Source organism: Haliotis rubra, unplaced genomic scaffold (genome assembly GCF_003918875.1).
Source record: "Haliotis rubra isolate DU_JTF1 unplaced genomic scaffold, ASM391887v1 Scf37, whole genome shotgun sequence".
Lineage (NCBI taxonomy): Eukaryota > Metazoa > Mollusca > Gastropoda > Lepetellida > Haliotidae > Haliotis > Haliotis rubra.
The window spans coordinates 104348-128785 of NW_025767046.1; the positions used below are offsets into that span (position 1 = coordinate 104348).

General features: G+C 39.8%; 1 protein-coding gene across 1 annotated transcript in view; it reads left to right on the forward strand.

The window, feature by feature from the left end:
- Window positions 1–23619, forward strand: part of LOC124285793 (uncharacterized protein PF11_0207-like) — a 41207-nt gene extending 17588 nt beyond the window's left edge. Inside the window, exons 4-5 of the mRNA XM_046722060.1 lie at window positions 8281–8502; window positions 23256–23619. Of these exons, the coding sequence (XP_046578016.1) occupies window positions 8281–8502; window positions 23256–23591 (558 nt within the window). The 3' untranslated portion in view covers window positions 23592–23619. The remainder of the gene's footprint in view (window positions 1–8280; window positions 8503–23255) is intronic.
- Window positions 23620–24438: the final 819 nt, after the last annotated feature.

The window sequence follows — 24438 nt, forward strand, 5'->3', positions numbered from 1 at the left end:
TGGGAGCATGTGGGCCTAATTATCTGATTTGCTATGCCAGATACAATATTAATGTATTATGGGTTTGAATCTCAGAATCGCCTGGTTGTATTTCATTATTTGTCAGCACGGTAATCCCGTTGGTGTCGCCAAAGTAGGCATCGTCACTTCTGACATTCCTCAAACACGCCGGGATATACTCAACAAAATAGAAACTATCCACACACGTTATTAATAATACTTGTGAGGTGGTGATTCTTTATAGTTTCTCGTTGTGCCATACACACGGCAATGACCAAATTGCTGTTGGAACACATTCCTGGCTGCTGACGTGGAAAGGCAGGTCATAAAGCATAAAATAAACGTGAAACTGTTACGTGGTCACCTTAGCGCTTTGAACGCAGGCACACAGAAAAAGTGGAACGCATCAAGATTGCAGAACAGAACAAAATACACTCCTCAAAAAAAGAAACACATAATCCATTTAGAATTATTTCATGTAATTGTAATGGTACAAAGGTGAAAATTCAAACGTCTATAGACAAAGAGATGGCCAACACGTACAACAGCATACTTTTTATGGCCACCATTGACAACAATTACTGCTTGGAACCGTGTCGGCACAGACTGGATAAGTCGACGAAGTCGCTCTTGCGGAATTCTTCCCCACTCTTCCTGCAATGCGATGGCCAGTTGTGGAAGTGTCTGAGGCGTGGTTTGACGTTGACGTACACGTCGATCGAATTCATCACATAGGTGTTCTATCGGGTTTCTAGATCTGGTGGTCGAGAAGGCCATGGCAAAACATTGACGTTAGAATTGCCAACGTAGCGGACCGTGACGCGTCCTGTATGTGAAGTAGCGTTGTCATTCTCGAACAACTCCTTCTGTCGGTCCATAATCGGAAGCATGTGAGGTGCAAATACATCGTTGATGTACCGATTTGCTGTCAAACTCCCTTGAACCACCACTAAATCAGATCTTTGTGTGCCGGATATCGCACCCCACACCATGACACTGTCTCCAATAATCTGTCGATCTGTCTCATTTCCTCCACGGTAAACACGCTGACAGTTTGGTAGGAAATTTTTCTCAAACTGGGGATGCGTTGTGCAGTCTCCAAGGCTATATAATATATATAGTTTCATTGTTTTTATGTATATTTGTTTACTCTATGTCATGTATATGTCTTTGACTTGACGTGACTTGGCAAGAGGATGACGCAAGTGGTCAACCCGGACGTAGATGTCCTGGGCTTGGCTGGTAACTCTCGTATGGCTTTTATTTGCCGCAGCTACATGAGTCCAATACTCTCAAAATCACCTATGCGTTTCTTGTTTCGAAGAGTGTATTATTCTCGCTAATAACTGACAGTGACATAGTCTGTCATACAGACCCTGAAAAAATCTATCCAAGAAAGTCCATGCAAGCCTAGAATATGTGGCAAGTCTAGATTTCAACAGTTTCAGAAACTGAAAAAAGTCTCAGGGTTCCATTTCATTATATTTTATAATTATTATTTATGAACCGTTTTTTTCTGAAAAATTTGTTCATTTCAGAGACTAGATGTTAGTTTAACAATGACATAGAGCAAGCATATACACATTAGCGAAGATGAATCGTAATGTTTTTAGTGAAACAGTAACAGGTAGCTCTAGCAATTCTAGTCAGTTAGGGCACATAAGGTTGGGTTGGTTGGTTGTAAATGGCTGTAAATAATCGAGTCTTGATCAGACAATCCAGTAGCATGAGCATCGATCTATGCAACTGAGATACGATGACATGTGTCAACCGAGTCAGCGAGCCTTACCGACAGATCCCATTACTCGGCTAAAGCGACAAGCATGGGTTACTGAAGGTTAATTCTAACCCGGATCTTTACGGGTTGAGAGCACACTGGGACAATTAATTAGGAGATTAAACTGTTCTACAGATTGATGTTTACAATAATAGTTACGAAGATATTTTTGCCTTAGAAGCTGTAAAATGGACATGAGGAGATCATCTCCAATACAAGTACAGTATACTTCACTAGTTCTTTGTGAATTGTGCATGGTCACGTACTGGAATTTTAACACAAACACGCTACACCCCACAGTCCTGTTCTGACACGCAACCTCTTTCATAACGCCGGTGTTTCACAGACATGAACCCTTATTTCTCATATTGCGTCGGTAGATTTTTGATAGATAGGTAATCCTGGTCAGTGGATAGGGGGTTTAGATGTCCAGAAACTCTGTTATCCGGACAATATTTCAGAAAATGCATGTGTCCGGATAAGTGAGTGAGTGAATTTAGTTTTACTCCCTATATGGTGGCGGTCTGTAAATAATCGAGTCTGGACTAGACAATCCAGTGATCAACAGCATGAGCATCGACCTACGCAACTGGGATATGATGACAAGCGAGCCTGACCACCCGATCCCAAAGCATGGGTTACTAAAGATCAATTCTAACCCGGATCTTTACGCGTGGTTCCCATACTATTAAACGCAATGGTTGTAAAGTTACCCGAAACAAAAAAGGTTTCATTTATGAAAACACATAATATAAAAACACATGACAGTGTTACACTTAATTGTTACGCTTTCAAGATTTACTCAAGTAACGTTTCTAAATGACACTTAAATGTCAATAACAATGACAATCCTATGGATATACAACTTTGATATTAGACTGAGTGCGACTTTGCGGTGTAGATACTAATAGCATTAACAAGCTGCATGTCCATTCAATTATGCCCCTTCTTCCCCGTGGGTGATCTGTTCCAAAGAGTATACATAGCAATTATGTAATGACGTCTTTGCCTCGTGTCTGTGTGACTTTCACAATGACGTGAAAGCAATTATTTACATTGTTGTACACAAGTATCAATATGGACGTAAAGGATTAACATGACATTGAAGATGAAGATTTCACTATAGTTTCATTTGAAAAGGTTGCGGGTTTAAATGTGAAATACTCCATTTGACGCCATAGTACAGGTTGAGTGATTCTATATCTGCCAAACTACATCTCAACGAAAACCTTAAACTTTGCAGCCATCCCAAGAGAAGCTTTTCGTAACGATTTGTTGAACTCTGATATTGTTTCTCATCAGTCAGATGATACTGATGCATTAACAGAGATTCTGAGCACAACACTGGAGGAGTTACTTGATAAACATGCACCGCAGTCTACTAAGCGTGTCAGGGTTAAACAACCTTCACCATGGTTTTCAGAAGCAATTTCTGAAGAAAAGGCAAGTAGGCGGAAAGCCGAGAGAAAGTGGCGTAAATCTAGATTGGAAGTTTATCGACAGATTTATGTTACTGAAAGACGTAAAACAAACTTACTCATTAAAGAAGCGAAGATTGAGTTTTGTAACAACAAAGTCAATGAATTTAACAAGGAAACCTCAAGCTCTTTTTAATTTCATGAACTCCTTGATGGGCAAGTCAAAAGAAGTTGTGTTGCCAGATACACAGGATCACAAGGAGTTGGCAGAGGAATTTTGCTCTTATTTCACTGCGAAGATAGATAACATTCGCAGCAACCTTTTGGGCAAAACTGCTACTGCTCCATCTCTGAATGTGTTTCCAGAGTATGGTGGAACTGTGCTACAAACATTCAAACCTTTCTCTGAGCAAGAGATTCTCAAACTTGTGTTTGACTGTGTTCTTAAGAAGCCGTTTCTTGACGCCAACACCCTGCGACATTACAGGCTCCATTCTGGACGCAACAATACCCTCTTTTGACTAGTAGAATACGTTCTTACCCAGATGTTAGTGAGCTGCTTTCTAAATCCATTAAATGTAATTAGGAATACATCATGTTTGCTTTCAGTATTTTCACAAATGTTATTGATATGTACAAGTCTATCACTGTCTGTACATAGTCCAGGAGGAGAATCTCAAAAGGGGCCTAGAAATAGGATTCGTAGCCTTCCCAGTACTGATTTTGTTTGACTCTATTTTCAGTTAGTATGAAGTCTTGGGCACATGAAATGGCCTGTAATACTCTCAGATTGTGGTATCGGGGGTTTTTTACAGGCCACTATATGTGGTGGGGGTCTCTGAGCATTTTCGTCACATTTGATTTGCTGCCGAATAACACCTCAAAGTTAATCATGCATAGTTTTACTACTATCAATCTGATCACCTTTATTTTGACTGCTGTGTATTGCTAAAGGATGTAGAAATTATTTGACATATTTTTGTTTTGAAAAAAAATCAAAATGGCCGCCATTTTGTTTTGTCGTGTTTTGCCTTCTCGGTGCTTAAATGTACAGAAAAATGAACACTAAATGTTTCCATTTACATCCAAAGTTGATACTTTTGATGTCTTTTTACACTTGTCTCTCGTAGAGTGATGGCCTGGGCATAAAACAAGTGGTTTTGTATTGTCATATCGTGGTAATGTAATGTCTTACAGCTTATTCTTCGAGACAGGGGTATTTTAGCGTTTTTCCGACTTTTCATGAAAATGTGTGGTGGTGATTTATTCATTGAAAGTTAACATTATTTTTGTAATTCGTTTCTAGTTCCTCTTTATTTCTAGAGTGACAGCATGTTATTAGGAATTTGTATATGTTACCAAAAATTCAAAATGGCCGCCATTGTAGTTTTACTGCATATTTATAGTGGATGACTAAATTTCTACTGATATAAAACCAAACAATTTATTTGGTGTCAAATTTTCAAAACAGTATTGGAATAGATAAATTTCAATTATATGGTCAATGAAAGCTTTGCTAAGGATCAAATCATTGATTCAACAGAAAACTATGATGTGGGGTCATTTGTTTTAAATATCTATGCCTATTGTAAGCATGGATCCACGTTTTCAGTATGTCATTGCTTCTTGTGGATCCCCTACCTGCTATTGACGGGTGTTGTGTACTTGTCAATGACCCGTGCCATGATTTGCAAAATGGTTGGTTGGGGCCATGAAACCCAATTTTATGGTTACTCATGTATCAAGTGCATACGGTTAGCTTAAAGTGGCTGTTTTCTTAAAGATGTGTTACCATGTAAATATTTATCCAGTTTTAAATGGATACAATTTCAAATTATAAATCTACGTTTAAGTAAAGTTGCGAATTTTTGTGATCCTTATCAAAGTCTGAGTAGTGACTCCATGTCGGAATCGGAGTCATCTACTGGCAACAAGTCAAAGTTGTTCGGGCAACAATCACCTGCCATACAAAGACATGCAGGCCTCTGTTCACACTAGATCATTCTATCTGCATTGACATCGATCTCTCTGCTGGCATGCTGACTTTTCACATTTACACGATGTCAGTTCAACCAATCCACGGGGAGCAGGATCTCTCAACATCAGAATAGGGATAAGCTGACCATCACAAATGCTCCGACCATGGTCAACTGGTGAAGTAATATTCTTGATTGGTTACAGAGACTGTTTTCAAACATGCACTTGATAGTTTACTTGCTCAATGTGATGTTTTAGACTGTTGGGTGTTGCTAGGAGGTTCAATATCTTGTCTCATCTACAGACATCACGGGAATATTTGGTACATACATAGAACTCAGAAACTGGCCACTGACGAGTCACGCTTCACACTGCCCTTTGCTCACATTGTTGTGTTCGTGAAGATGATCAATTTGAAGGGTACAGAGTTATGGTTTGGGGACCATTTTCTGTCGATCTTAACTGACTATTGTCCAGGGGGGCTACCATACAGTATCGGGTCCAAGATTTCATGTGCCATTCATGCAACTACATGGTCATTGGTTGATATTTAAACATAACAATGCAACACCCACACTGTAGTTATAGAGGTTGGGCACCTAAGGGGAAAACGAGTGCAACAGCCAGAACTTACAAAACCTCGTCAAGCACTCGTTGGCCAATGGCCGATCCTACTACTTCCGGTAAGAGCGTTTCAACAGGTTCTCCTGTCGACGAGGAGTTGTTATGTTGCCGCCACAGTCGGCTTTGGAAGTAACGACGAAAGCGTAGTAGGGCCACGGTGAATTTTGTTTTAGTTTCATTATCTCCAAAGTACGAGATACTATGTCCTTCGTAGGACATAATATCTTCTACGTAGGTCGTATCTACTACGTAGGTCATAGTATTTCCTACGAAGGACTTAGTACTTAACATCTCCTTCGTAGTACTTAGTATCTCCTACGTAGGAGTTATTAAGTCCTACGTAGGACATACTATCTCCTACGTAGTACTTAATACCTCCTGTAGGAGATGATCGATATATGTTAATAGACATTAATCTGAAATGGTCGACTTAAATCCCCAGACACGCAAACAATCTCCTGATTCACTGTTTCAGTCAATATTAGAGTCTACAGTTATGTGTTTCATTTACTATTAGAGTCTACTGTTTCCTTCACTGTTAGAGTCATGTGTTCAACTAATTGCTGCACATTACTCTCATGTGTTGGACCGACTGTTATACTTTACTGCCTTGCGTTCAGTTTGCTCTACTATTACGCGTCGCAGTTAGTTCACTGATATATGTCGCACTTTAGTACACTTTACTATTATGCGTTGGATATTTCAGAGTTTGTTGCACAGGAGTCTAAATCTGCATGCACAGACGTGTCTTAGACTATCGGTGGCAATCTACGCATGCTTATTCCCTTATACTTATACAAATAACTATAATGACAATTCTTTGCACTTTTGAATTTCGTATTGTTTTACGCCGCACTTAACACCTTTCAAGTCAAGTCAACCTGTAAACAATCACGAAAAAACAAACCACAAACGAGCGTTGCATCCAACTTAGCCTCCATCTGAAGACTCCAACACTCAACTTGCGGAGGACGTGTTACAACCAGAATTTCATATTTTTTTCAAGATTTTTCAAGATTCCTTATTCAGTATCAAAGGCCTGCAGCCCAGAGTACGTGTATGTATATATATTGTATGTATAGTCAAGTCATTATAATACAATACAATACAATATAATTAACTGGAAACTCCTGCTAAACAATCTATCTGATGCTGTAATCTTTCCACAGAATCACCATCATTGGCAATATCATCTGCAAACATTAACAAGGTAATATATTCAGCATACTCACTCACAAAAGTACCCTTGCAATTGTTTGACCTGTGATTATCTACCAACTCATTCAAAAACAAAGTGAACAAAAGTGGATTTATCATACACCCTTGCCTGGTTCCAATTTTGCACTCAAAGTACTCAGATAGTGAAGACCCATTTACAAGTACACAAGACTGTACAGAGATGAAATAACACTGAAAAATTTACCTTTCACACCTCTCTGCAATAATACATATTTCAACAAGTGATGCTGAACACTGTCAAATGCCTTTTAGAAATATATGAATACACAATAACAACGCCCTTCAGACGTTGCATCGGTACTAAAACTTAATATGACTCTGGAACCTGAAGACATGGTAATTCCTATTTTGTACTGGTTTTCATTTCTTCTTAACGGTCCGAACAAACATTCATCGAATAGCCAATACCTTCCCGATTCAACAACCTGAACCAGAAATAGAAGATACCCGTGAAAACGCCTCTTCTATCCACGTTTAGATACTATGAATCAAGAATTCTGAGTAATATTGTTGCATTTAAACACTGGGAAATATGTTTGTGCTTCCATGAGTAGATAGCATTTAGAAAGCTTTAGTCTAGACAAGTCATGAAGAAAACATTAAAGCAAAATATGTTCGTACAGTCAGAAACGTATTGCAAATGTTCTGGTGTGTTATCTTTAGAAGAAATCTGCAAATGAAACACACTATCAACATTTGGCATGACTTTGAAACCCGAAGACAGGGTCATTTCAGTTTTGTATTTGATCTCAAGTCTTCTTCCTCAGATCTACGAACCTGAACCAGAAATATAACAGCCTCATCCATCTCATATTTACATCTATAAATTAATATTGCTACATTTAAACAATATGAAATATGCTTACCATGCCTCCATGAATATGTAATCGGTATTATACAAACAAAAGCCGAAGAAATGGTCCACATTGTCTCCACAAACTGCACGATGAACAGTTTTTTTCTCAAGTTGTCATAAAGTACTAGTTTCCAATTTTGTAACCAGCAATATTTGCATGCACGTTTTTACCGCTATGGGCAGTCGTACACTGAATTGCACCACCTGTTTAAATCCATATCCATATCAAGAAAAAGAAGGCCCCGGAGGTCCAGGAGGGGAGCAAAATGAAGGCCCTGGCGGTCGAGGAGGTCCAGGAGGAGAGGGCCCCGGCGGTCCAGGTGGAGAGGGAAATGAAGGCCCCGGAGGTCAAGGAGGTCAGGAAAGACAAGGACCCGGAAGTCAAGAAGGTCAGGAAAAACAAGAACCCGGAAGTCAAGAAGGTCAGGAAAGACAAGGACCCGGAAGTCAAGAAGGTCAGGAAAGACAAGGACCCGGAAGTCAAGAAGGTCAGGAAAGACAAGGACCCGGAGGTCAAGAAGGTCAGGAAAGACAAGGACCCGGAAGTCAAGAAGGTCAGGAAAGACAAGGACCCGGAAGTCAGAGAGGTCAGGAAAGACAAGGACCCGGAGGTCAAGGAGGTGAAGGATCTGGCGGAGAAAGGCAACCTCCTCCACGAAGGAACTAACTTTCACGCAAGGTGAGCTTGTTTCTAGCTGCCTCAATTTCTAATCTTCGTTTCTAGACCATAACTGAAAACAGCCTGAACTGAACAACTGAACAAAATTATATATTATATTGATGAAAAGTTTAAAACTCTGAAACAATATACAGCAAAATAAACTAAACTAAATTGTGTTTTTGTTTGTTTTATGTGTGTGTTGAAACCACTTTTCACCCCAACGCTGCGGTGAAATTAGTGAATCGTTTAGGGTTTTTTCATCGCGTTATTTTTCAACTTTATAAGTTGAATTTGCATTTTTGATGCATTGCTTTTTTCTGTAAGTCCATACCGAAAGGTGTCAGAATCTGCAAAGTTGTGTTTTCCGTTGCATGTGACCAGCAAATGCTTATATGTATTTCTTATGCAACAATGAAGTTCCGTTCGTATCCTCAAAACAGTGCCGGCCATAAGTTTAATACAGCGATTACTACTCCCTAGCTGTAACTCGTGTTTGGTGGTATAAAACATACACATGTTCTTTGTCATCATTCACTTCATGATCAGTTATATTAATGAATTTATAACAGATATCATTAGCGGTAACACCACTTAGATTACCCGACAAATGTTCCCATTTGGCATTTCTCGTGTCTGCAGTGAATACTCAACATTATAAATTAAGGGCTGATCCGACAAATGTATTACACGTTATGTAATGTGCCCATGGAAGTGCAGGAAGAGGAATTATCACCTGAATTATAAAAACAAACATCGATCAAAGGATTAACCGATAATACGCTGACGGATTGATTAATTTTATCTTGCAAAGCGGATTTGTCAAAAGCTAGTGTTTACGTAATGCTGCGTTTACACTAGGCCACGATTAGGCCACGATTCCCGGGAAGTAGAATTTTGTTGTTATAGTATAGTCTCCGTGATGTTGTGCCGGTGTTGTTATAAGGGATTAAGTCACTGGGTGCTGTGAAATTCTGAACTATGTTGTGGAATATGATTTCCATTTGAGTTTAGCTCACTGAGATTATAATGATACTGATTAATGTGTTCACTCAATCAGTGCCATACAGTACGTTCATGTCTTACATATTGTATAAATACCATTAAGTTACAATAGCTAGTATCATTTTCACAATGGCTCATGAACAGTTAAGAGTTTAATTACAAGTTCCTTCCTACTTCACGTGGTGGTTGGTACTTGTGTGCTGAAGGATACATGTACAGAGTAAACAAGAGGATACAATTCTTGTTGGAGGAGCAAAACATTAATGAACTGAACATGTTACAATACAGTGCTGGCCAGAGACTTCCCCCAAAGAAAAAGAAATATCAAGACCTCCAAAGAGAACTGTCCGCCTGAAACACAGACTTGCGGTTGGCAACATTGATATGTTGTAGTACTTAGATAGGGTCTCTCATGAAATGAAACTTGCTTAAAAAAATGTAATATGTGTAAAATGAATTGTGACTTTATAGTGATATTGATAAAGTAATTACTTAACTATGTCAGAATTGAATATGTATTTGTAATTAAATCTTTGAAGGGCATTTCATCAGGTGAAGGAGCAAGCATACGCTCCGAAACGTCGTGTTAGTCACATAAAGAAATTGACATCCATAAATCTTGCCTTTCTTACATTTGTAATTGGTAATGTTTGGTGCAATATTTGATATATTGATATTTCATATGATATGTTTTTATCTTGTGATTAATAAAACCTATGTTGGTGGGTTTCATCCTATATCGAGCTGACAATCCGTGATATAACTGAAAGATAAATACTGTTGAAAGTCGTGTTAAGCCAAACTCACTCACTTATTCAGAGCAATGCACGTACCCGGGCTGTGAATGGGGGTTAATTTCCAATATTAGCATGCCGAGCTTGTGAAGGTAAGGCCGCAATAAATTTAAATACAGAGTTTGATTATTTTCTAAAAAGAAATGGGAGGCGAGAAGAAGAATAATTTACTTCTTTTTTTTTCACTTTTTATTCTGTCGAAGGATTCGATTCACATGCATCAAGCATGTTCAGGAGGGCTATGTTTGTGGAGTATTTCATCAAGTAAAGAAATTAGGAATGTAACAGGGATGAATGATTATTATTAACATCATAGGATATTTATATTTATATATCGCACATATCCACGCAACTACTCCTTGCTCAAGGCGCTAGTATATTTTTCCCTCGTTTATTTGGATGTCAATCTCAACGGCACATAGTATTATCAATCTCAACTCCCTTGGAAGTATACAACTCTTGCTGCCTCTAGGCGCACCGAGTTTATTGTGACTTTCTCATCCTAACGAGATACCCATTCACAGCTGGGTGGACTGGGACACATAGTCACGGTACTTTGTCCAATTTGACTTCACGTTGCTGTACCTAAGTGTTTGCACGTATTCATGTGACCACCATCTGGTCATATACCAACGGATTCGTTGGTTCTTTTAAGTGCACTGGGTTGTGTACTGTGCACTTCGGGTTGGGACAACACTGAAAGATTCTGCACACAAAGCTGACTGCAAGGAGTTTACACCCGGTCACAGATAGGCTCGATCCCGACACCTCAACCTCGCTGGATCACTAGCCGGCACTTTAACCAGCTCGCCCACCGCGCGAGTGGTTGTATATTGTGTACAAAAATGAATAACAAATCATCATTATCTTATATCAGGATATGATGAATTTAAGTTACAATTAGTTGTCAGTTCAGCTGCCTCTTGTCTTTCTGTTTCAGTGAGTGAGTGAGTTTAGATTTACGCCGCACTCAGCAAAATTCCAGCTATATGGCGGCGGTCTGTAAATAATCGAGTCTGGACCAGACAATCCAGTGATCAACAGCATGAGCATCGATCTGCGCGATTGGGAACCGATGACATGTGTCAACCAAGTCAGCGAGCATGACCACCCGATCCCGTTAGTCACCTCTTAGGACAAGCATGGGTTACTGAAGGTTCATTCTAACCCGGACCTTCACGGGTCTCTTTGTGTTTCATGTACAATTCTGTGTCACAGTTTGGTCAGAATCAAAGGTAGTTATTATACATTTTAATTGTTACATATAGTAAATTAAACCCTAACATTAATCATTACACAAAATAGGTATAAATATGCCCATGATAAACAAAATAAAAGTCAATACACAGTATACCATTTAACTTGTATGAATGTGCTTATGGTTTGTTTTCTCTATGTGTAGTCAATATGCTGGCTAGTAGTTCTTGTTTGGTAACTATTTTCTGTATCATGTAAGATCGATATATCTCATCTATCATGTATATTGTATGTACTTGACAAAGATTACATTTGATCAGTGTGTGGTACCTATATGGGATTATTGCATGCGTTGACTGTTCGGCTGCTGGATGTGCAGACACACTCTCGTGTCACCCACAGGATAGGTTTCTTTGTACAGTATCTATTGTCTATTTCATTATTATACCATGTATTATTATAAGTCTTTATGTCAACACTCATTTTGTATATCACTGTAAACATGTGATCACGTAAGTCATTTGTGTTATATTGCATCGAGTAATACCTGTATATGATTGTTGATAGGCACATTTATGCACTATATTTATTATGATGACATGTTAATCAGATGTGATTTTATGTTGTATATATCGTGTATATTATTGTTATTACAGGGTGTCTTCGTCCACAACGATATGGAAATAACAGATATCTCACTCATAACCCGTAGTCTCCACTTTATCATGGCTGCCACAGAAACACAAATATCATTGGTACAAATGCATTTCTATTTCTTGGAACTTGGAGACGAAAGAATAATGTAAGACAGGGTGTTTTGTAGTCAGGCGGGAGCGGAAGAAAATCTATTAATTAATATTTTATGGCCTAAACTAGCGAATATGGTGTCGAGTAAAACATCAGACAAGCTCATTTTAGCCGACTGCTAGAAATTGGTCTGTTAGAATTTTTGAATGAATATGCTAGCCGTATATGATGTCGCATCATGGAGAAACTCACTGGTCTGTGATTATTTCTATAACTGACGGTGTAGCTGCGAATTGATGCGGCTTTAAGCACTATTTTATCACTCACTGACGTTAATATATTTTCCAGCTTCCGGACACTTTCATGTTTTCACTTTTATTGGACATTCATATTCACAATTTCGTTTGTTAAATTATATTTAACACGTTGAGGATTTTTAAGTACATAAGCAATTGTAACAACGGAAAAGAAACGAACTATCAACATTTGACATGACTTTGAAACCCGAAGACAGGGTCATTTCAGTTTTGTATTTGATCTCATGTCTCCTTCCTCAGATCTACGAACCTGAACCAGAAATATAACAGCCTCACCCATCTCATATTTACATCTATAAATTAATATTGCTACATTTAAACAATATGAAATATGCTTACCATGCCTCCATGAATATGTAATCGGTATTATACAAACAAAAGCCGATGAAATGGTCTACATTGTCTCCACATGCACGTACACTGTATTACACCATCTGTTTAAATCCATATCATTTAGTTTATAATATGTCATGCTTGCATTCAACGTCTTCAAGATAATATCTCAAGCCACAGATGCAGGTAATGATATGTAATATGATATGTAATGAAATGTAATTGCAACGTGAGGCTTCAATTGCTGTTTGCAGCCTTACTTTAACAAAACGTGTAAATCATAGCATATGTAAAATTCAGTCTTTGTCCAGTTAGGAATTACATATAATGAAAACTAAATGACTGAATCAGAAGAGTCACGTTTTAACTTGCAGAACTATCTCGATGACAATACAAACAATAACACAGTCAGCAGTGGTAATTACTGCGATGTAATGAGGAGCCATCTGGTTTGGGACTGGATGTGTATAAAAGCTGTGCTGTTTCAAGACATGAGCATCACTCTCACCATGAAGACTTTCTTGGTACTACTGGCGCTCTCTTGTCTTGCAGTATGTTGGTCCTATCCTCAAGCAGGTGGCCCTCCATCCACAGATTCAGAAAAAGTTGACCGCCCACCTCCGCAAAAGGGGGGGCCGGGAGGTCAAGAAAACGAAGGCCCCGGAGGTCCAGGAGGAAAGGGAAATGAAGGTCCTGGCGGTCCAGGCGGTCCAGGGGGAGAGGGAAATGAAGGCCCCGGAGGTCAAGGAGGTCAACAAAGAGACGGCCCCGGTGGACAAGGAGGAGAGGGAAATGAAGGTCCTGGCGGTCCAGGTGGTCCAGGAGGAGAGGGCCCCGGCGGTCCAGGTGGAGAGGGAAATGAAGGCCCCGGAGGTCAAGGAGGTCAACAAAGAGACGGCCCCGGTGGACCAGGAGGAGAGGGAAATGAAGGTCCTGGCGGTCCAGGTGGTCCAGGAGGAGAGGGCCCCGGCGGTCCAGGTGGAGAGGGAAATGAAGGCCCCGGAGGTCAAGGAGGTCAACAAAGAGACGGCCCCGGTGGACCAGGAGGAGGAGAGGGAAATGAAGGTCCTGGCGGTCCAGGTGGTCCAGGAGGAGAGGGCCCCGGCGGTCCAGGTGGAGAGGGAAATGAAGGCCCCCCGGAGGTCAAGGAGGTCAACAAAGAGACGGCCCCGGTGGACCAGGAGGAGAGGGAAATGAAGGTCCTGGAGGTCCAGGTGGTCCAGGAGGAGAGGGCCCCGGCGGTCCAGATGGAGAGGGAAATGAAGGCCCCGGAGGTCAAGGAGGTCAACAAAGAGACGGCCCCGGTGGACCAGGAGGAGAGGGAAATGAAGGTCCTGGCGGTCCAGGTGGTCCAGGAGGAGGGCCCCGGCGGTCCAGGTGGAGAGGAAATGAAGGCCCCGGAGGTCAAGGAGGTCAACAAAGAGACGGCCCCGGTGGACCAGGAGGAGAGGGAAATGAAGGTCCTGGCGGTCCAGGTGGTCCAGGAGGAGAGGGCCCCGGCGGTCCAGGTGGAGAGGGAAATGAAGGCCCCGGAGGTCAAGGAGGTCAGGAAAGACAAGGACCCGGAGGTCAAGGAGGTGAAGGATCTGGCGGAAAAAGGCAATCTCCACAAAGGAACTAACTTTCACGCAAGGTGAGCTTGTTTCTAGCTGCCTCAATTTCTAATCTTCGTTTCTAGACCATAACTGAAAACAGCCTGAACTGAACAACTGAACAAAATTATATATTATATTGATGAAAAGTTTAAAACTCTGAAACAATATACAGCAAACTAAACTAAACTAATTTATATCTCACTTTGAAGTTACCTAAACACAGTTATTCAAACACACGTTACGCGAAAGACAGTCTGTTTAACGAAGGTGTTCTTTCCTTTTCAGATCCTCTTCTTGGTGAATTACATAAAATCAATAAAATACATTGACTGAACTACATGGTTATACATTTGTGTTGCATTCGTTACATTCGTGGTTTCATCATAGCAAAATGAATGCGCGTATGCCTTGCTATATGGGAAACGAACACCTATTAGAATTAATATTTTCATTACTAAGAGAAACCAAAGACATTTATGGGAGCATGTGGGCCTAATTATCTGATTTGCTATGCCAGATACAATATTAATGTATTATGGGTTTGAATCTCAGAATCGCCTGGTTGTATTTCATTATTTGTCAGCACGGTAATCCCGTTGGTGTCGCCAAAGTAGGCATCGTCACTTCTGACATTCCTCAAACACGCCGGGATATACTCAACAAAATAGAAACTATCCACACACGTTATTAATAATACTTGTGAGGTGGTGATTCTTTATAGTTTCTCGTTGTGCCATACACACGGCAATGACCAAATTGCTGTTGGAACACATTCCTGGCTGCTGACGTGGAAAGGCAGGTCATAAAGCATAAAATAAACGTGAAACTGTTACGTGGTCACCTTAGCGCTTTGAACGCAGGCACACAGAAAAAGTGGAACGCATCAAGATTGCAGAACAGAACAAAATACACTCCTCAAAAAAAGAAACACATAATCCATTTAGAATTATTTCATGTAATTGTAATGGTACAAAGGTGAAAATTCAAACGTCTATAGACAAAGAGATGGCCAACACGTACAACAGCATACTTTTTTATGGCCACCATTGACAACAATTACTGCTTGGAACCGTGTCGGCACAGACTGGATAAGTCGACGAAGTCGCTCTTGCGGAATTCTTCCCCACTCTTCCTGCAATGCGATGGCCAGTTGTGGAAGTGTCTGAGGCGTGGTTTGACGTTGACGTACACGTCGATCGAATTCATCACATAGGTGTTCTATCGGGTTTCTAGATCTGGTGGTCGAGAAGGCCATGGCAAAACATTGACGTTAGAATTGCCAACGTAGCGGACCGTGACGCGTCCTGTATGTGAAGTAGCGTTGTCATTCTCGAACAACTCCTTCTGTCGGTCCATAATCGGAAGCATGTGAGGTGCAAATACATCGTTGATGTACCGATTTGCTGTCAAACTCCCTTGAACCACCACTAAATCAGATCTTTGTGTGCCGGATATCGCACCCCACACCATGACACTGTCTCCAATAATCTGTCGATCTGTCTCATTTCCTCCACGGTAAACACGCTGACAGTTTGGTAGGAAATTTTTCTCAAACTGGGGATGCGTTGTGCAGTCTCCAAGGCTATATAATATATATAGTTTCATTGTTTTTATGTATATTTGTTTACTCTATGTCATGTATATGTCTTTGACTTGACGTGACTTGGCAAGAGGATGACGCAAGTGGTCAACCCGGACGTAGATGTCCTGGGCTTGGCTGGTAACTCTCGTATGGCTTTTATTTGCCGCAGCTACATGAGTCCAATACTCTCAAAATCACCTATGCGTTTCTTGTTTCGAAGAGTGTATTATTCTCGCTAATAACTGACAGTGACATAGTCTGTCATACAGACCCTGAAAAAAATCTATCCAAGAAAGTCCATGCAAGCCTAGAATATGTGGCAAGTCTAGATTTCAACAGTTTCAGAAACTGAAAAAAGTCTCAGGGTTCCATTTCATTATATTTTATAATTATTATTTATGAACCGTTTTTTTTCTGAAAAATTTGTTCATTTCAGAGACTAGATGTTAGTTTAACAATGACATAGAGCAAGCATATACACATTAGCGAAGATGAATCGTAATGTTTTTAGTGAAACAGTAACAGGTAGCTCTAGCAATTCTAGTCAGTTAGGGCACATAAGGTTGGGTTGGTTGGTTGTAAATGGCTGTAAATAATCGAGTCTTGATCAGACAATCCAGTAGCATGAGCATCGATCTATGCAACTGAGATACGATGACATGTGTCAACCGAGTCAGCGAGCCTTACCGACAGATCCCATTACTCGGCTAAAGCGACAAGCATGGGTTACTGAAGGTTAATTCTAACCCGGATCTTTACGGGTTGAGAGCACACTGGGACAATTAATTAGGAGATTAAACTGTTCTACAGATTGATGTTTACAATAATAGTTACGAAGATATTTTTGCCTTAGAAGCTGTAAAATGGACATGAGGAGATCATCTCCAATACAAGTACAGTATACTTCACTAGTTCTTTGTGAATTGTGCATGGTCACGTACTGGAATTTTAACACAAACACGCTACACCCCACAGTCCTGTTCTGACACGCAACCTCTTTCATAACGCCGGTGTTTCACAGACATGAACCCTTATTTCTCATATTGCGTCGGTAGATTTTTGATAGATAGGTAATCCTGGTCAGTGGATAGGGGGGTTTAGATGTCCAGAAACTCTGTTATCCGGACAATATTTCAGAAAATGCATGTGTCCGGATAAGTGAGTGAGTGAATTTAGTTTTACTCCCTATATGGTGGCGGTCTGTAAATAATCGAGTCTGGACTAGACAATCCAGTGATCAACAGCATGAGCATCGACCTACGCAACTGGGATATGATGACAAGCGAGCCTGACCACCCGATCCCAAAGCATGGGTTACTAAAGATCAATTCTAACCCGGATCTTTACGCGTGGTTCCCATACTATTAAACGCAATGGTTGTAAAGTTACCCGAAACAAAAAGGTTTCATTTATGAAAACACATAATATAAAAAACACATGACAGTGTTACACTTAATTGTTACGCTTTCAAGATTTACTCAAGTAACGTTTCTAAATGACACTTAAATGTCAATAACAATGACAATCCTATGGATATACAACTTTGATATTAGACTGAGTGCGACTTTGCGGTGTAGATACTAATAGCATTAACAAGCTGCATGTCCATTCAATTATGCCCCTTCTTCCCCGTGGGTGATCTGTTCCAAAGAGTATACATAGCAATTATGTAATGACGTCTTTGCCTCGTGTCTGTGTGACTTTCACAATGACGTGAAAGCAATTATTTACATTGTTGTACACAAGTATCAATATGGACGTAAAGGATTAACATGACATTGAAGATGAAGATTTCACTATAGTTTCATTTGAAAAGGTTGCGGGTTTAAATGTGAAATACTCCATTTGACGCCATAGTACAGGTTGAGTGATTCTATATCTGCCAAACTACATCTCAACGAAAACCTTAAACTTTGCAGCCATCCCAAGAGAAGCTTTTCGTAACGATTTGTTGAACTCTGATATTGTTTCTCATCAGTCAGATGATACTGATGCATTAACAGAGATTCTGAGCACAACACTGGAGGAGTTACTTGATAAACATGCACCGCAGTCTACTAAGCGTGTCAGGGTTAAACAACCTTCACCATGGTTTTCAGAAGCAATTTCTGAAGAAAAGGCAAGTAGGCGGAAAGCCGAGAGAAAGTGGCGTAAATCTAGATTGGAAGTTTATCGACAGATTTATGTTACTGAAAGACGTAAAACAAACTTACTCATTAAAGAAGCGAAGATTGAGTTTTGTAACAACAAAGTCAATGAATTTAACAAGGAAACCTCAAGCTCTTTTTAATTTCATGAACTCCTTGATGGGCAAGTCAAAAGAAGTTGTGTTGCCAGATACACAGGATCACAAGGAGTTGGCAGAGGAATTTTGCTCTTATTTCACTGCGAAGATAGATAACATTCGCAGCAACCTTTTGGGCAAAACTGCTACTGCTCCATCTCTGAATGTGTTTCCAGAGTATGGTGGAACTGTGCTACAAACATTCAAACCTTTCTCTGAGCAAGAGATTCTCAAACTTGTGTTTGACTGTGTTCTTAAGAAGCCGTTTCTTGACGCCAACACCCTGCGACATTACAGGCTCCATTCTGGACGCAACAATACCCTCTTTTGACTAGTAGAATACGTTCTTACCCAGATGTTAGTGAGCTGCTTTCTAAATCCATTAAATGTAATTAGGAATACATCATGTTTGCTTTCAGTATTTTCACAAATGTTATTGATATGTACAAGTCTATCACTGTCTGTACATAGTCCAGGAGGAGAATCTCAAAAGGGGCCTAGAAATAGGATTCGTAGCCTTCCCAGTACTGATTTTGTTTGACTCTATTTTCAGTTAGTATGAAGTCTTGGGCACATGAAATGGCCTGTAATACTCTCAGATTGTGGTATCGGGGGTTTTTTACAGGCCACTATATGTGGTGGGGGTCTCTGAGCATTTTCGTCACATTTGATTTGCTGCCGAATAACACCTCAAAGTTAATCATGCATAGTTTTACTACTATCAATCTGATCACCTTTATTTTGACTGCTGTGTATTGCTAAAGGATGTAGAAATTATTTGACATATTTTTGTTTTGAAAAAAAATCAAAATGGCCGCCATTTTGTTTTGTCGTGTTTTGCCTTCTCGGTGCTTAAATGTACAGAAAAATGAACACTAAATGTTTCCATTTACATCCAAAGTTGATACTTTTGATGTCTTTTTACACTTGTCTCTCGTAGAGTGATGGCCTGGGCATAAAACAAGTGGTTTTGTATTGTCATATCGTGGTAATGTAATGTCTTACAGCTTATTCTTCGAGACAGGGGTATTTTAGCGTTTTTCCGACTTTTCATGAAAATGTGTGGTGGTGATTTATTCATTGAAAGTTAACATTATTTTTGTAATTCGTTTCTAGTTCCTCTTTATTTCTAGAGTGACAGCATGTTATTAGGAATTTGTATATGTTACCAAAAATTCAAAATGGCCGCCATTGTAGTTTTACTGCATATTTATAGTGGATGACTAAATTTCTACTGATATAAAACCAAACAATTTATTTGGTGTCAAATTTTCAAAACAGTATTGGAATAGATAAATTTCAATTATATGGTCAATGAAAGCTTTGCTAAGGATCAAATCATTGATTCAACAGAAAACTATGATGTGGGGTCATTTGTTTTAAATATCTATGCCTATTGTAAGCATGGATCCACGTTTTCAGTATGTCATTGCTTCTTGTGGATCCCCTACCTGCTATTGACGGGTGTTGTGTACTTGTCAATGACCCGTGCCATGATTTGCAAAATGGTTGGTTGGGGCCATGAAACCCAATTTTATGGTTACTCATGTATCAAGTGCATACGGTTAGCTTAAAGTGGCTGTTTTCTTAAAGATGTGTTACCATGTAAATATTTATCCAGTTTTAAATGGATACAATTTCAAATTATAAATCTACGTTTAAGTAAAGTTGCGAATTTTTGTGATCCTTATCAAAGTCTGAGTAGTGACTCCATGTCGGAATCGGAGTCATCTACTGGCAACAAGTCAAAGTTGTTCGGGCAACAATCACCTGCCATACAAAGACATGCAGGCCTCTGTTCACACTAGATCATTCTATCTGCATTGACATCGATCTCTCTGCTGGCATGCTGACTTTTCACATTTACACGATGTCAGTTCAACCAATCCACGGGGAGCAGGATCTCTCAACATCAGAATAGGGATAAGCTGACCATCACAAATGCTCCGACCATGGTCAACTGGTGAAGTAATATTCTTGATTGGTTACAGAGACTGTTTTCAAACATGCACTTGATAGTTTACTTGCTCAATGTGATGTTTTAGACTGTTGGGTGTTGCTAGGAGGTTCAATATCTTGTCTCATCTACAGACATCACGGGAATATTTGGTACATACATAGAACTCAGAAACTGGCCACTGACGAGTCACGCTTCACACTGCCCTTTGCTCACATTGTTGTGTTCGTGAAGATGATCAATTTGAAGGGTACAGAGTTATGGTTTGGGGACCATTTTCTGTCGATCTTAACTGACTATTGTCCAGGGGGCTACCATACAGTATCGGGTCCAAGATTTCATGTGCCATTCATGCAACTACATGGTCATTGGTTGATATTTAAACATAACAATGCAACACCCACACTGTAGTTATAGAGGTTGGGCACCTAAGGGAAAACGAGTGCAACAGCCAGAACTTACAAAACCTCGTCAAGCACTCGTTGGCCAATGGCCGATCCTACTACTTCCGGTAAGAGCGTTTCAACAGGTTCTCCTGTCGACGAGGAGTTGTTATGTTGCTGCCACAGTCGGCTTTGGAAGTAACGACGAAAGCGTAGTAGGGCCACGGTGAATTTTGTTTTAGTTTCATTATCTCCAAAGTACGAGATACTATGTCCTTCGTAGGACATAATATCTTCTACGTAGGTCGTATCTACTACGTAGGTCATAGTATTTCCTACGAAGGACTTAGTACTTAACATCTCCTTCGTAGTACTTAGTATCTCCTACGTAGGAGTTATTAAGTCCTACGTAGGACATACTATCTCCTACGTAGTACTTAATACCTCCTGTAGGAGATGATCGATATATGTTAATAGACATTAATCTGAAATGGTCGACTTAAATCCCCAGACACGCAAACAATCTCCTGATTCACTGTTTCAGTCAATATTAGAGTCTACAGTTATGTGTTTCATTTACTATTAGAGTCTACTGTTTCCTTCACTGTTAGAGTCATGTGTTCAACTAATTGCTGCACATTACTCTCATGTGTTGGACCGACTGTTATACTTTACTGCCTTGCGTTCAGTTTGCTCTACTATTACGCGTCGCAGTTAGTTCACTGATATATGTCGCACTTTAGTACACTTTACTATTATGCGTTGGATATTTCAGAGTTTGTTGCACAGGAGTCTAAATCTGCATGCACAGACGTGTCTTAGACTATCGGTGGCAATCTACGCATGCTTATTCCCTTATACTTATACAAATAACTATAATGACAATTCTTTGCACTTTTGAATTTCGTATTGTTTTACGCCGCACTTAACACCTTTCAAGTCAAGTCAACCTGTAAACAATCACGAAAAAACAAACCACAAACGAGCGTTGCATCCAACTTAGCCTCCATCTGAAGACTCCAACACTCAACTTGCGGAGGACGTGTTACAACCAGAATTTCATATTTTTTTTCAAGATTTTTCAAGATTCCTTATTCAGTATCAAAGGCCTGCAGCCCAGAGTACGTGTATGTATATATATTGTATGTATAGTCAAGTCATTATAATACAATACAATACAATATAATTAACTGGAAACTCCTGCTAAACAATCTATCTGATGCTGTAATCTTTCCACAGAATCACCATCATTGGCAATATCATCTGCAAACATTAACAAGGTAATATATTCAGCATACTCACTCACAAAAGTACCCTTGCAATTGTTTGACCTGTGATTATCTACCAACTCATTCAAAAACAAAGTGAACAAAAGTGGATTTATCATACACCCTTGCCTGGTTCCAATTTTGCACTCAAAGTACTCAGATAGTGAAGACCCATTTACAAGTACACAAGACTGTACAGAGATGAAATAACACTGAAAAATTTACCTTTCACACCTCTCTGCAATAATACATATTTCAACAAGTGATGCTGAACACTGTCAAATGCCTTTTAGAAATATATGAATACACAATAACAACGCCCTTCAGACGTTGCATCGGTACTAAAACTTAATATGACTCTGGAACCTGAAGACATGGTAATTCCTATTTTGTACTGGTTTTCATTTCTTCTTAACGGTCCGAACAAACATTCATCGAATAGCCAATACCTTCCCGATTCAACAACCTGAACCAGAAATAGAAGATACCCGTGAAAACGCCTCTTCTATCCCACGTTTAGATACTATGAATCAAGAATTCTGAGTAATATTGTTGCATTTAAACACTGGGAAATATGTTTGTGCTTCCATGAGTAGATAGCATTTAGAAAGCTTTAGTCTAGACAAGTCATGAAGAAAACATTAAAGCAAAATATGTTCGTACAGTCAGAAACGTATTGCAAATGTTCTGGTGTGTTATCTTTAGAAGAAATCTGCAAATGAAACACACTATCAACATTTGGCATGACTTTGAAACCCGAAGACAGGGTCATTTCAGTTTTGTATTTGATCTCAAGTCTTCTTCCTCAGATCTACGAACCTGAACCAGAAATATAACAGCCTCATCCATCTCATATTTACATCTATAAATTAATATTGCTACATTTAAACAATATGAAATATGCTTACCATGCCTCCATGAATATGTAATCGGTATTATACAAACAAAAGCCGAAGAAATGGTCCACATTGTCTCCACAAACTGCACGATGAACAGTTTTTTTCTCAAGTTGTCATAAAGTACTAGTTTCCAATTTTGTAACCAGCAATATTTGCATGCACGTTTTTACCGCTATGGGCAGTCGTACACTGAATTGCACCACCTGTTTAAATCCATATCCATATCAAGAAAAAGAAGGCCCCGGAGGTCCAGGAGGGAGCAAAATGAAGGCCCTGGCGGTCGAGGAGGTCCAGGAGGAGAGGGCCCCGGCGGTCCAGGTGGAGAGGGAAATGAAGGCCCCGGAGGTCAAGGAGGTCAGGAAAGACAAGGACCCGGAAGTCAAGAAGGTCAGGAAAAACAAGAACCCGGAAGTCAAGAAGGTCAGGAAAGACAAGGACCCGGAAGTCAAGAAGGTCAGGAAAGACAAGGACCCGGAAGTCAAGAAGGTCAGGAAAGACAAGGACCCGGAGGTCAAGAAGGTCAGGAAAGACAAGGACCCGGAAGTCAAGAAGGTCAGGAAAGACAAGGACCCGGAAGTCAGAGAGGTCAGGAAAGACAAGGACCCGGAGGTCAAGGAGGTGAAGGATCTGGCGGAGAAAGGCAACCTCCTCCACGAAGGAACTAACTTTCACGCAAGGTGAGCTTGTTTCTAGCTGCCTCAATTTCTAATCTTCGTTTCTAGACCATAACTGAAAACAGCCTGAACTGAACAACTGAACAAAATTATATATTATATTGATGAAAAGTTTAAAACTCTGAAACAATATACAGCAAAATAAACTAAACTAAATTGTGTTTTTGTTTGTTTTATGTGTGTGTTGAAACCACTTTTCACCCCAACGCTGCGGTGAAATTAGTGAATCGTTTAGGGTTTTTTCATCGCGTTATTTTTCAACTTTATAAGTTGAATTTGCATTTTTGATGCATTGCTTTTTTCTGTAAGTCCATACCGAAAGGTGTCAGAATCTGCAAAGTTGTGTTTTCCGTTGCATGTGACCAGCAAATGCTTATATGTATTTCTTATGCAACAATGAAGTTCCGTTCGTATCCTCAAAACAGTGCCGGCCATAAGTTTAATACAGCGATTACTACTCCCTAGCTGTAACTCGTGTTTGGTGGTATAAAACATACACATGTTCTTTGTCATCATTCACTTCATGATCAGTTATATTAATGAATTTATAACAGATATCATTAGCGGTAACACCACTTAGATTACCCGACAAATGTTCCCATTTGGCATTTCTCGTGTCTGCAGTGAATACTCAACATTATAAATTAAGGGCTGATCCGACAAATGTATTACACGTTATGTAATGTGCCCATGGAAGTGCAGGAAGAGGAATTATCACCTGAATTATAAAAACAAACATCGATCAAAGGATTAACCGATAATACGCTGACGGATTGATTAATTTTATCTTGCAAAGCGGATTTGTCAAAAGCTAGTGTTTACGTAATGCTGCGTTTACACTAGGCCACGATTAG